Source organism: Chiloscyllium punctatum, chromosome 10 (genome assembly GCF_047496795.1).
Source record: "Chiloscyllium punctatum isolate Juve2018m chromosome 10, sChiPun1.3, whole genome shotgun sequence".
Classification (NCBI taxonomy): Eukaryota; Metazoa; Chordata; class Chondrichthyes; order Orectolobiformes; family Hemiscylliidae; genus Chiloscyllium; species Chiloscyllium punctatum.
Genome location: NC_092748.1, coordinates 34,249,712 through 34,264,521, shown reverse-complemented (window position 1 = coordinate 34,264,521; position 14,810 = coordinate 34,249,712). Strand labels below are relative to the sequence as shown.

General features: G+C 42.2%; 1 protein-coding gene across 2 annotated transcripts in view; it reads right to left on the bottom strand.

Annotated features, from left to right (window-relative positions):
• Positions 1 to 7,618, bottom strand: part of lcmt2 (leucine carboxyl methyltransferase 2) — a 31,406-nt gene extending 23,788 nt beyond the window's left edge. Inside the window, exons 1-2 of one of the 2 annotated variants that reach the window (XM_072578863.1) lie at positions 7,506 to 7,618; positions 4,520 to 4,644 (exon numbers count right to left, since the gene is read on the bottom strand). In XM_072578863.1, coding sequence (XP_072434964.1) covers positions 4,520 to 4,644; positions 7,506 to 7,607 — 227 coding nt within the window. In that variant the 5' untranslated portion in view covers positions 7,608 to 7,618. The remainder of the gene's footprint in view (positions 1 to 4,519; positions 4,645 to 7,505) is intronic. The other variant, XM_072578864.1, reaches the window with a different exon arrangement.
• Positions 7,619 to 14,810: the final 7,192 nt, after the last annotated feature.

Genomic DNA, 14,810 nt, shown 5'->3' with positions numbered 1-14,810 from the left:
CCATTTAAAAGAGTCAAGCATTGGGCTTGAACTGTAAAGTAGTTATGTAATGCTGACCTGTATCGAACCTTGATTAGGCCGCACTTAATTGTCTGCAGTTCTGGTCAGCATATTATAAAGAATATAGAGACTCTGGAAAGGGTGCAAAGGTTTACATGGATAATAGCAGAAGTGCATAGTTAAATATCTCATTAAAGGATTGTCAGACTCTGTTTCTTTTCCCTCAAAAAAAAGCTGGGGTTGCCAGAGTATCATACAGCATGGAAACAGATCCTTCAATCCAACTCATTCATGCCAACCGCGTTTTCCAAACTAAACTTGCCCCACTTGCCTACGTTTCAACCAAAGCCCTTTAAACCTTTCCTATTCATGTACCTATCCAAACATCTTTTCAATGTTGTTACTGTACTTGCATCTATCACTTCTTCTGGCAGTTCATTCTACATAAGAAACACCCTGTGTGAAACAATTGTTCCTCAGGTCTCTTTTAAATCTTTCTCCTCGCATCTTAAAAATATGTTCCCTAGTTTTGAACTCCCCCACCTTGGGGAAAAGACCTCTGCTATTCACCTTATCTATGCTCCTCATGATTTTATAAATCTCTATAAAGTCAACCTCAATCTCCTACTCTCCAGTGAAAAACATTCCAGCTTATCCAGCTTCTCCCTATTCATATTCTTCAGTCCTGGCAACATCCTGGGAAGTACAGATTGTCAAAATTATAGTGGGTTTTAATAAAAATAGATAGATTTTTTTCTTTTGTGGGGAACAGCATAACCAGAGGTCATGAATATGAACAGTCACCAAGAAATCTAATTGGGAATTCAAAAATTCCCAAAGGAGTAGTAAAAATATTGAACTCACTACCAAGTACAACATAGGGTGACACGGTGGCTCTGTGGTTAGCACTACTGCCTCACAGCACCAGGACCTGGGTTTAAATCCAGCCTCAGGCGACTGTGGAGTTTGCACATTCTCCCCGTGTCTACGTGGGTTTCCTCTGGGTGCTCCGATTTCCTTCCACAGTCCAAAGATGCATAGGTCAAATGTATTGGCCATGCTAAATTGCCCACAGCGTTAGGTGCATTACTCAGAGGGAAATGGGGCTGAGTGGGTTACTCTTCGGAGGGTCGGTGTGGACTTGTTGGGCCGAAGGGCCTGTTTCCACACTGTAGGGAATCAAATCTAATCTAATCATGATCCCAATGGAAAGAGTATGCTGTTAATCAAGGTGCACTATTTCACAGGCTGTCACAAATATGTAAGTGCCCAAATGAATTGCTAGAATGGTTCATTTGTTTGACTTTGACTGCTTTCTAGCACAAAAGAAACTCACACCAGGTTTCATCAATAAATAAGAAAACTTACTTACTGTATTATAAACAAACTAACCCTTTAGCAAATAGCAAAACTAATTAACGATTAAATTCAATCATTTCTAGCATGCAGATGCAAACTGTATCCCATTAAACCAAATGTGCACTCACTCAAGTAGGTAAATGAAAGACAGCTCTGCAAAAACACCATGGGTGAAAAACAATCAAAAATTAACAAGTATGATGGATTAAGAGTCCAAACCACAGACGTGATTTACTCACAGTTCTTTTGGATAATTGGTGATGTTATGACATTGCTGTTGACTACAGAAGATCCTCAATTCAGCAGCTGGTCAACTGTACCTAGGTCTTTGCTTCAATTAGAAGTTCTTATTTTCAGAGCGAGGGTCAGTGCTTTCCACTCTCAAGAGGGTGAGAAAGTGAGAGATCTATCTTTGTTGAAAGGCTTTCAGGAGGTCTGAATGCAATTATTTCCTCAGGTCTGTGACAAACTGCAACTTAAAAATCCAACAGGCTGTTGCTAGGCTGCTTTTCAAACCAAAGGCATATGGTGCCAACTAGCTTCTTAAAACTACCAAATCTAACTTCTCCAGAGTTGTACGCCTTTGTATAACCATTAAGTGAATACCACCAATGCATTTTAGACCTTCAAGTTGTGGGTAAACAAAATAGGCATTACATATTCTGCAAGTGTAATGTCAAACTTTCCATTTTTCCCAGTTAATATTCCAAAAAAAACACAAAGCTATCACAGGTAATTAATTATAAATAGTATAAGTGTACTGACGTGAAGTTAAACAAGCATTGATGGAGAGAATGCGAAGGATGGTTATTAAGGTCAATTCAAATAAAGAATGATGGGAGAAGGCTTGAGTCAAATATAAACAATACAGATTGGTTGGGTCAAACAGTCTGCTTCTGTGCTGTATACCTTATATAATGTTAATATGTAAATTCTTTCCCCCTCTGACCTTTACACTCTTACTACCTCAGTCCATAATGTTATGACCACACGAAGTGGCATGAATCTACTTTTTTCAAACTTACTTGAATCCCAATAAGGATTGAAATCTTTTTAGTACATGGCTATACATATCCCCAATTTAAACACAATTAACTGTTTTCACCAGAAACAACGAAGATGTTTTCTTCGTTCAAAAAGCAATTTTGTTACCAACTAACCTGAGGAAAATGATGATGTGACATCAAACATATGGCCCCTGAAAAATCACATGGGCCGACACGCACTCACATACTGGATTAGTGGTGCTGGAAGAGCACAGCAGTTCAGGCAGCATCCAACGAGCAGCAAAATTGACGTTTCGGGCAAAAGCCCTTCATCAGGAATAAAGGCAGTGAGCCTGAAGCGTGGAGAGATAAGCTAGAGGAGGGTGGGGGTGGGGAGAGAGTAAATGACCTGGGAGTTGCAGTGGGAGAGAGACTCCACATACACACACAGGTGAAATAGTTTCAAGTCTTTTGAGTGTTCTTGAGGCATGATGTTTAAACCTCAGATGACTATTGTTTAGGTGGTGTTTTGAACCATACAATTATTCTTCAAGTTTTATGTGCTCTCAAGTTTCTTTTTAATTGTCATCTCCTCCAGAGACACAGTTCTCAGGCTGTGTTCACAGCTTTGTCCTTAGTTTCATTTTCTCTCTGCCAAAGTCATCTTCTTGAAATACCAGCTTGTTTGTTTAATTGTCTCTGTTAGGTGAAGTTCCATCTCGAATATGTGAACACACAAAGTGTAAAGCAAATAGGAGATGTGGGACTTTTCACATCTCCTCAGCGGGAGTTTTCTACGTGGTTGCATTGCCTTTGAATAAAATATTAATTCAGTTTAGCGGTCTGTCATATAATCCAGAAACAAAAAAGTTAAATTTCTGGAAATGCTCAGCAGGTCTAGCAGCATCTGTGAGGAGGAAGTCAGAGTTAATTTTTCAGGTCTAGTGACCCTTCCTGGTGATTTTACCAGACTTGAAACGTTAACTCTGATTTCTCTTCACAGTTGCTGCCAGACCTGCTGAGCTTCTCTAGCAATTTCTGTTTTTGTTTCCGATTTACAGCATCCACAGTTCAAATGGTTTTTATGCCACCTATCCATGTTGGTTTCTTGAAACTTGCGGGGTTAGGTGATACCTGTGATAATTTTAAGGGAGCTTTTTAGGTCCCTTTCTAAACTAAATTCAGTCCATGACTGTTCCATTAATATTAAATGGTGTAATGAAATTTGAAAACCAATAGCCCACATTTTATACCATTGTGACAATATTACAATAATTAAAATGGTGAAAAGTTAGGGATATGAGAGGATTAAAGAAAAGTAGGGATCCACACACACAGATTACTAGAATGTGTGGTTAAATCTAAAAAGTAATTTAATCGATCAATCAAACGTAACCTTTAAAACTATAAAGGCTAAAATATTAAGATGACAAAGTTTTGCTACGATTATATAAAGATATGGTCAGAACATATCTAAAATATTGTGTATAGGTTCAGGCACTTTGTAAAGGATATATTGATCTTGGAAGGAGTACAGTGAAACTTAACAGTAAACTACCAGAATTATCAGGACAGATTACTTAAACCAGCCTTGCATTCCCCAGAATACAACATAATTGGGGGTGATTCAATATAATTTTTTAGGATTTTGAAAGGATTTGACAGAGTAGATATAAAATAATTCCACTAGTGGAGGAAATTTAGTACAAGGAGAACTGTACTGCCTAATGTAATTATGCTATCACATTGAACAGCTAACCTGATATTTGAGTTATTAGATCTTGCACATGAAATGCACAAGTGGTTTCAGCAGTTCCGGACAATGGAAATCTGGGCAGGGGATCATCCATGGTTTCCTCTCCTATGGGATTAGGGACAGAAAGATGGGGCACAACTCTGATCACTTTGTCTTTGTCCATCTCTAGAATAACGGACCACTGTTATCATCGGAGCTCATAACTGAACACTGGCCACGTGAACGAGCTGTGTTTCTCAAGGAACTACATCCAATGTAAGTCATTGCTTTGCAATGAGCACAGAAATTAACATTTCCCATGACATAAGTGACAATACTGAAACACATAATTCAAAGTAATCTTTCTTTAAAATGCAAGATGTAACAATTTCACAAGTAATTTTCACAACACACCAAAATAATTGGATGCATATCATACCGATTGATAAGTGGAGCTCTTCTGGTGGTTTTATTTACAAATCCCTTCAGAAAGCAATCATTGAAGTAGCCTAAACTGGCCATGGAACACTTGCTAACAATACTGCTGTCATTTGTACCTTGGACCTGCAAACAGGTTCAACAAAACAATGCTAATGTAAATAGGCAACATTTTTGTACTGTAGTGGATAACAACACTTCTACACACAAAAAAGAATATTTTCACTTAACTTTAAATTCCTTTGATCTTTGCTCCTTTTTAAAAAATTATGCTTGAATAATTTGAATGAGAGGGCATTAACACTGCCCAGCAAGAGAATTTCTACATTTCAGAGGCAGAGAAACTGAAGCAAGGTTTAAATAAAGTTACAGAGGGAATCAATGATAGTTTGACAAGGCAGAATTAACTAACTTACCCACATTAGAGGTAAAATAAACTATTAGGAAAGAATAGAGAAAAGAATGGAGTTACGACCAAGAGTTTCTTTTTAATTCATTCATGTGATGTGGGCATCACTGGCTATGCCAGCAGTCTTTTAAAATGGTATTAGTAGACTTGCTTTGAAGGGAGTTTTATGGTTCAGTAAAACTTACCAAAGTCATTTTCAAATAATGGATTAGCATGGGAACATTATTTCTATGTAGTTTGACCTCACTTATGCTGAATTTTAAAATTAAACAGAATCTTGGTTAAGTCACTATACTAGCGGTAAGTTATACACTGTATTTCAGTCATTCTTTTCACTAAATGTAAACTACAACATCTAACCTTGCTGTAGTTTTTTCAGTCGTTGTAATTTCTTTTTTAAATAAAAACAAAAGCAAAGGCATACTTTCTTACAAGAATCTGGAAATCGTTCAACTTTCTTTAGCTGCAAAACTTCTATATTTCTATCTCCCTCTCTCTTATATAAATCCATTATTCAATGCAGTATAATCATGGGAGATTGGATGAAATGAAGAGAATTTCAGTTGTGAACCATTTCATAAATGGATGTTTTTAAACACAACTGGATCACTACATAAAAAAGTAAATATGAGGTACAGTCAATATGGACAGTCTGATCACCTCCCACAATTACAGACCATTACTAACACAGGCTAGTAATGTACTCAGTTGCTCCCTCAAGTGGAGAATGGCACATGGCATTCAGAAATCCAAAAGGGATTTAATTTGAAAAAAAATCAAACTAGGAGGATCAGGGGTAATAACACAAACTACATTGGATTCAGGTTTCTGTTAGATCTACTGGGATGAAATGAAGATACTGAAGAAATACACATCAGATACTTGTAACAACAGCCATCTAACTGATTGATAATTTTGTGCAATCCAGTAAAGTTTTCAACACGAATGCTTCATTGCACCAGATACTTAAAAAACTAAATTCCAATAAGCACTGTACATGGGTGGCACAGAGACCCGGGTTCAACTCCCACCTCAGGCAACTGTCTGTGTGGAGTTTGCACATTCTCCCCGTGTCTGCATGGGTTTCCTCCGGGTGCTCCGGTTTCCTCCCACAGTCCAAAAATGTGCAGGTTAGGTGAACTGACCATGCTAAATTGCCCGGAGTATTAGGTGAAGGGGTAAATGTAGGGGAATGGGTCTGGGTGGGTTGCTTTCAGTGTGGACTTGTTGTGCCTAAGGGCCTGTTTCCACACCGTAAGTAATCTAATCATACTAGAACAAACAGAACACTGAAGAACTAAGAAGATCTTTCTGAAGAACAGCCATCCCAAACTCAAAACATTAGTTGTTTTTCTCTCCACAGATGCTGATAAACCTGTTGTGTTTCTCTAACATTTTCTGTGTTTCAGATTTCCAGCAATTATAGAATTTTAGTTTTATTCAAGCAATGTGCAATTATTTTAAATGCACCTTTCTACATGACCACTGTAATACTTCAGCAGCACTCCAACAGCAAATGTTTTGGAGTTGTTCTGAGGTCACGAAAGATGTTATTCAAATTTGTTTTGTATCTTCACATCTTATGAATGAATTTAAAAGAAAAAAATATATTTAGGGAATAGTAGGTAAGAGTTGTAAGGATTAACAAACTGGTTATCAATGAAAGGTTGAACTGTGCCCTGAATTGCAGCAAACAAGTAACCAGAGCTTCCACACAAGTAAAAATGCTCATCATCCACAATTACTCCCTAATCTCACCTCTACCAGTTTTACATCTCATGCTAAAGTAAAATATTGTAGATGCTGGAATTCTGAACTAGAAGCTGAAAAGGTTGTACAAAGTTAAAAAAATCTTACAACACCAGATTATAGTCCAACAGATTTATGTGGAAGCACTAGCTTTCACAACGCTGCTCCTTCATCAGGTGGTTGCAGAGTATCATATCATAAGACAGAATTTATAGCAAAAGTTTACAGTGTGATGCAACTGAAATTATATATATGTATAAAAGCTAGTGCTTCCAAACAAGACTGTTGGGCTATAACCTGGTGTTGTGTGATTTTTAACTTTGTACACCCCAGTCCAACACCGGCTCTTCCAAATCAGAAAAGGTTGGAAATACTCAGGTCGGGCAGGCAACTTTATAGACAGAGAAAAGCAGAAGAACGTAACATTTCTAATGTAAAAAAATCACAATTTAAACATCGACTTTGTATCTCTTCCCTGAAAAATGCTGCCTGACCCCGCCGAACATCTCCAGCATTTTCTACTTTAATTTAATCTCATGCTTCGGGATTGGCTTCACTACAGTGATCCTGGCAGCAACATCAGCTCGCCAACCTTAAACGCAAATTATTCGAGGGTTCACGAATTTCAGGTAGTCGCCGCTTTAGGGGATGCTAATGTAAACGGTTGCTATATAAATGCATCAGGTCGTTGCTGCGAGTAGGTTCAATGTGTTCAGGATAATGGCGGTGGCCAAGCCCGACTCCGGGCCATCCTCACTATAATTCCGCTTTGGCTTGAGATGAAGACCTTCCTCACCCCAATCCCTGACCAAGAGGAACTCTTACTTACAGCCACATCCTTCCCAGCCTGTTTCTTATTCCTACACCGTTTATTTCTGGCGCTGAAAGCCACATTCCCTCCGTCCTCCTCCATCATCATCATCATCATCATCCTACCGGCCACCGGCACAGACTGCCCCCCTACGCATGCGCAAGGCCCGGCAGGCCGGTACTACACAGCTACGCATGCGTAGGACAACTTGCTCTGTTTGGCTAAATGGTCTGTTTTCCTCAATCACCTGAAAACCTTTCAAAGTGGGTAGTGATAGCAATGTTATACCATCCCTTAAAAAGGGTGAAAAGGATACCTCAGGGTATCCTTTGTCTTTACATTTGCATCAGTATTCACAAAGCAGAAGGACAAGGTGAATGGTGTGTCTTGAGGGGGGAAGGGTATACAGTATTAATATTCTAGGGCACGTCCATATTAAAAAAAAGTTATTGGGTGTCTTAGATTAGATTACTTACAGTGTGGAAACAGCCCTTCAGCCCAACAAATATACACCGACCCGCTGAAGCGCACCCACTCATACCCATTCCCCTACATTTACCCCTACATCTAACACTACGGACAATTTAGCGTGGCCAATTCACCTAAAGTAGATAAGATCCCAGGAAGTGACCTATCCCAGAATATTGAGGGAAGAAATTGGTGTGGCCTTTAACAAAATTCTTGTATCCTCTTAGTTGCAGGAGAAGTCCCAGAGGACTGGAAAATAGCCAATATTGTTTCTTTGGTTGAGAAGGGCAAAAGGGATAGGGAAATTGTTGGAAAATATTTTTAGGGACAGTGTTTATTCAAATTTGGAAAAAAAACCTGACTTATTGGTGACAAGCAGCAAGGCTTTGTGAGGGAAAAGTCGTCTCTCACCAACTTGATTGAGCTTTCTGAGGAAGTGACAAGGTTGGTGGTGATAGCGGAGTGGTGGATGTTGTTTACAGGGACTTTAGTAAGGCCTTTGACAAGGTCCCTCGTGGCAGGCTGAGATGGAAAGTGAAGTCACATGGGATCTGTAGTGAGCTGGTAAGATGGATACAGAATTGGTCATAAAAGACAAAGAGTAGTGGTGGAAGTGTATTTGTCTGACTGGAGACCACCACTGTGCTCTGAAAGGATCAGTGTTTGGACCCTGTTGCTTGTAATATATATATATATTTGGAGGAGAATGTAGGTGGCTTGAATTAGTAAGTTTGCAGATGACACAAAGGTTAGGGGGTCTGTGGATAGTAAGGATGATTGCCAGAGGAAACAGCAGGGTATAGATAGGCTGAAGACTCGGGCAGAGAAATGTGATATGGAATTTAATCTAGACAAATGTGAGATGATGCATTATGGAAGGTCTAATGCAGGAGGGAAATATATGATATGCCCTTAGAAGCATTAACATACAGAAGGATTGAAGTGTACAGACCTACAGATCCCTGAAAGTGGTAATACAAGTGGAAGTGGAGGCCAGCGCAGGGAGGTGAATCCCAGAGAATACTGACATCAGAGCACCTGAGAACTAGTGTGGAGTGGACTGGAGGTTTGGAGTGGAGTGGAGGACGGTTGTTAGACTGGGATTTGGCGCAGTGGGTTGGACCACATATGGAAGTGTCTGTGCTGATCAACTGCAATGTAATAGGTGAAAGTGAGTACTGCAGGTGCTGGAGATTAGAGTCAAGAGTGTGGTGCTGGATAAGCACAGCAGGTCAGGCAGCATCTGAGGAGCAGGAAAATTGACGTTTTGGGCAAAAGCCCTTCATCAGGAATGAGGCTAGGAGCCTCAGGAGTGGAGAGATAACTGGAATTGGGGGGAGGGGAGGTGCTGGCGGGAAGGCAGCTGAGAATGCATAAGGTCAATGGAGTGGGGTAAAGGTGATAGATTGAAGGGGAGGGTGGAGTGGTTAGATGGAAAGGAAGCTGGACAGGTCATGAGGACGATGCTGAGCTGGAAGGTTGGAACTGGGGTAAGGTGGGGGGGTGGGGAAAATGAGGAAACTGGTGAAATCCACATTGATGCCATAGGGTTGGAGGGTCCCGAGGTGGAAGATGAGATGTTCTTCCTCCAGGCGTTGGGTGGTAAAGGAGTGGCAATGGAGGAGTGGCAGAGAGGGAAGGGGAGTGAAAGTGTTCAGCCATGGGGTGGTGGGGTTGATTGGTGCAGGTTTAACAGATATATGATAGGTAGCAAATAATGGGACATGGACCACGTAGAGACAAAAGTTTTTTAGTCTAGAAACACATCGTGTGTTTGTGCAGGCTTGCTGGGACTTTTCTTGTGCTGAGTCCCCCTAGTCCAGGAACTCCCCACATACGTTCGAGACACCACCCATGCCCTCCACCTCCTCCAAGACCTCCGTTTCCCCGGCCCCCAATGCCTCATCTTCACCATGGATATCCAATCCCTCTACACCTCCATCCGCCATGACCAGGGCCTCCAAGCCCTCCGTTTTCTCCTCTCCAGACGTCCCCAAAGTACCCTTCCACTGACACACTCATTCGTTTGGCCGAACTGGTCCTCACCCTTAACAATTTCTCCTTTGAATCCTCTCACTTCCTCCAGACCAAAGGCATAGCCATGGGCACCAGCTATGTCTCTTTGTTGGCTATGTAGAACAGTTGATCTTCCGTAATTACACCGGCACCACTCCCCACCTCTTCCTCCGCTACATTGATGACTGCATTGGCGCCACCTCGTGCTCCCGCGAGGAGGTTGAGCAATTCATCAACTTCACCAACACATTCCACCCTGACCTTAAATTTACCTGGACCATCTCTGACACCTCGCTCCCCTTCCTGGACCTCTCCACCTCCATTAGTGACGACCGACTTGACACTGACATTTTTTACAAACCCACCGACTCCCATAGCTACCTGGATTACACCTCTTCCCACCCTATCTCTTGCAAAAATGCCATCCCGTATTCCCAATTTCTCCGCCTCCGCCGTATCTGCTCCCAGGAGGACCAGTTCCACTATAGAACACACCAGATGGCTTCCTTTTTTAGAGACCGCAATTTCCCTTCCCACGTGGTAAAAGATGCCCTTCAACGCATCTCGTCCACATCCCGCACCTCCACCCTCAGACCCCACCCCTCCAACCGTAACAAGGACAGAACGCCCCTGGTGCTCACCTTCCACCCTACAAACCTTCGCATAAACCAAATCATCCGCCGACATTTCCGCCACCTCAAAAAAGACCCCACCACCAGGGATATATTTCCCTCCCCACCCCTTTCTGCCTTCCGCAAAGACCGTTCCCTCCGTGACTACCTGGTCAGGTCCACACCCCCCTACGACCCACCCTCCCATTCTGGCACTTTCCCCCGCCACCGCAGGAACTGTAAAACCTGTGCCCACACCTCCTCCCTCACCTCTATCCAAGGCCCTAAAGGAGCCTTCCACATCCATCAAAGTTTTACCTGCACATCCACTAATATCATTTATTATATCCATTGCTCTCGATGTGGTCTCCTCTACATTGGGGAGACTGGGCGCCTCCTAGCAGAGCGCTTTAGGGAACATCTCCGAGACACCCGCACCAATCAACCAAACTGCCCCGTAGCCCAACATTTCAACTCCCCCTCCCACTCTGCCGAGGACATGGAGGTCCTGGGCCTCCTTCACCGCCGCTCCCTCACCACCAGACGCCTGGAGGAAGAACGCTTCATCTTCCGCCTCGGAACACTTCAACCCCAGGGCATCAATGTGGACTTCAACAGTTTCCTCATTTCCCCTTCCCCCACCTCATCCTAGTTTCAAACTTCCAGCTCAGCACTGTCTCCTTGACTTGTCCGACCTGCCTATCTCCTTTTCCACCTATCCACTCCACCCTCTCCTCCTTGACCTATCACCTTCATCTCCTCCCCCACTCACCCATTGTACTCTGTGCTACTCTCTCCACACCCCCACCCTCCTCTAGCTTATCTCTCCACGCTTCAGGCTCACTGCCTTTATTCCTGATGAAGGGCTTTTGCCCGAAACGTCGATTTCGCTGCTCGTTGGATACTGCCTGAACTGCTGTGCTCTTCCAGCACCACTATTCCTGAACTGTTCTTTGTCAGTCAGCCAAAATTTTTGGTGATGGGCAGATTGTTAGAAAACGTCTGAGAGAACACATAATCATTTAGAAAGATTAATTAAGGGCAGTAATCATGAATTTGTTAAATGTTAAGTTGTTTATGACTGTCCTTCATTGATTTTTATAAGGAGGTGACAAGAAAAGTTGATGAAAGCCAAGTAGTAACACATTTGATTCTGTTGACACGAATTTTCAACCAGTTTCTCTGACTTGGCAGACAATTCAGAAAATCAAAAGCTCATGGAATTTAAGAAAAAGGAGAAGGTGGTTCCAAAATTATGTAATGGGTATTGGTCGACAGGTGTTTTTATAATGAGAATGTTCTGCAGGGCTCAGGACTGAAATAATGAAAAGGTTTGCAGATGATATGAAAACTGGCTGTATGATAGTGAAAAGGGAAGATGTAGATAGTGGGCAGCTTTCAAGAGAATGGTATGGGAGGCAACAAAATGACAAACAGAATTCAATCTGGAGAAGTAAAAAATGCATTTGGAGAGGAAAATTAAGAATTCATACTTAATTATAGGATTCTGAGAAATGTAAAGGTACAAGGGAATCTTAGAGCATTTGCCCACAGATTTCTGAAGGTAGAAGGACAGGTAGCTAACTTAAACAAAAAAGCAAATGGGAATCTTTATTTTATTAGCTGAGGCCGAGAGTTATGCCAGAACTCTAAAAAATACTTGTTGGACCTCAGTTGCAATAAAGCTTACGATTCTAGTTATTCTTTCGAGGAAAGTTGTGATTGCACAAGCAAGAAGATATATAGAGCTGAAAATGTGTTGCTGGAAAAGCGCAGCAGGTCAGGCAGCATCCAAGGAGCAGGAGAATCGATGTTTCGGGCATAAGCCCTTCTTCAGGCTTATGATTCCTGAAACGTCGATGCCCGAAACGTCGATGCTCCTGCTCCTTGGATGCTGCCTGACCTGCTGCGCTTTTCCAGCAACACATTTTCAGCTCTGATCTCCAGCATCTGCAGTCCTCACTTTCTCCCCTAAGAAGATATATAGGAGATTTAAGACAATATTGCCAGGAATGGAGAATTTTAGCTGAGGACAGATTGGATAGCATGGAGCTCTTTTCTTAAGAAAGCAGAGATTTAACTGAAATTATGAGAGTCCTAGACAGAATAGATAGGAAAAACTTTCATGTTCACCCGACAGGTCAATAATCAGGGGCATAGATTGAAAGTGATTAATCAAGAATTAGAGAGGAGTAGACACATGGACAAACCTCTACCTACCTGCCCATCCACCGACCTACCTGGAACTCACTGTCTGAAAAGATTGCAGCATAGACAGGCAGGAGGCTGCAAGAACACAGCAAGCCAGGCAGCATCAGGAGGTGGAAACGTCGATGTTTTGGGTGTAACCTTTCTTCAGGATTGCAGCAGCAAACACTCTCATCGCAGTACTGTATACATTATCTAAAAGATTTGCTCAATAATAATATTTAAAGTTCACCAATACCCAACATGCCAGAGAGTGTTTGTACCCTCAGCTGTCTATCAAGTGCATATCTAAAAGCACTACACTGAAACAAAGTGGATCAATCCAAAGGTCACATTTTCCTGGCTGCAACATGGAGATCCATTAAGGAGGTGACCTATTAAAGAGGGACAATGAATTCATTCACTTCACAGCTGATGCTGATACCCTGGCTGCAATATCAATGGGTTTTATAACTATTGCATGGGGCTCCCAAAGAACACAGAATAATTAAGTTCGCTCATGTGGTCATTACAGCTAACAGGAACAGCCAGCTGCATTTATGAATTCCAAGGAGTTTTGCTCCCTTAACAATCAAATAGTCTATGAGCACAGTATGCTAACTATGCAGGTTAGTGCTCATTTCCCAGGAAACTTTCATGATTCCTATACATCTCATAATTTTATCTCCCAGAGTTATTTGAGGCTGTTGCGGCACGGTGGCATAGTGGTTAGCATTGCTGCCTCACAGCGCCAGAGACCCGGGTTCATTTCCCACCTCAGGTGATTGACTGTGTGGAGTTTGTACGTTCTCCCCGTGTCTGCGTGGGTTTCCTCCGGGTGCTCCGGTTTCCTCCCACAGTCCAAAAGATGTGCAGGTCAGGTGAATTGGCCATGCTAAATTGCCCGTAGTGTTAGGTAGGGGTAAATGTAGGGGTATAGGTGGGTTATGCTTTGGCGGGTCGGTGTGGACTTGTTGTGCCGAAGGGCCTGTTTCCACACTGTAATGTAATCTAATCTTCATGGCTCATAGATGGCCAGAACTACACCCTTGGGACATTGATGATGATATTAGTGGGCCATATCCACAGACTTACAAAGGATTGTTACAATGGCTTGGCAAGGATGGACACTAGGAAATTGTTTCCGTTAGGCAAGGAGACTAGGACCCGTGGACACTGCCTTAGAATTAGAGGGGGTAAATTCAGAACAGAAATGCGGAGACATTTCTTCAGCCAGAGAGTGGTGGGCCTGTGGAATTCATTGCCGCAGAGTGCAGTGGAGGCCGGGACGCTAAATGTCTTCAAGGCAGAGATTGATAAATTCTTGATGTCGCAAGGAATTAAGGACTACGGGGAGAATGCGGGTAAGTGCAGTTGAAATGCCCATCAGCCATGATTGACTGGCGGAGTGGACTCGATGGGCCGAATGGCCTTACTTCCACTCCTATGTCTTATGGTCTTAATGTAGCACAAGGATCAACCAGGGCAGTCAGAGAGCAGACCATTGGCTTGCTGAAAATACATCTTGATTGCCTTGACTTGTCTGGTTGAGTATTGCGTGATCTGTCCCAGAGGGTGTCCAGGATTGTCATAGCTTGGACTGCATTGCATAATTTGATGTTGCAATGGGGAGGGGAATTGCTAATCAAGGAGCTGCACTGTTGTCAGTTGAGGATAACTGTTCAGAATATGAGGGAGAGGACAGACATATCACAGCTTCTTTCTAAATTCTAATCTCAACAACAACTAGGGACTTCATCCTACAAGTGAATTTTAAAAAGATGGTTTCATTATATTCCTTTATTCAGTTATTACTAATTATTGTCTAAACTTCTATGAACTTGAAAACATTGAACAAAAGTGAAACGAAATGCAAGTCGAGGTGTAGTGTAGATATGATGTAGAGTGATCTCATCGACCTGTTTAGAGATGTTATTACATACCTCTGGAGGAGGTGGGGCTTGAACCCAGACCTCTGCACTCCAAGAGATGTAAATCACAGCAAGATTGGTGATCCTGAGACAATGTGTTGGAAATTAGA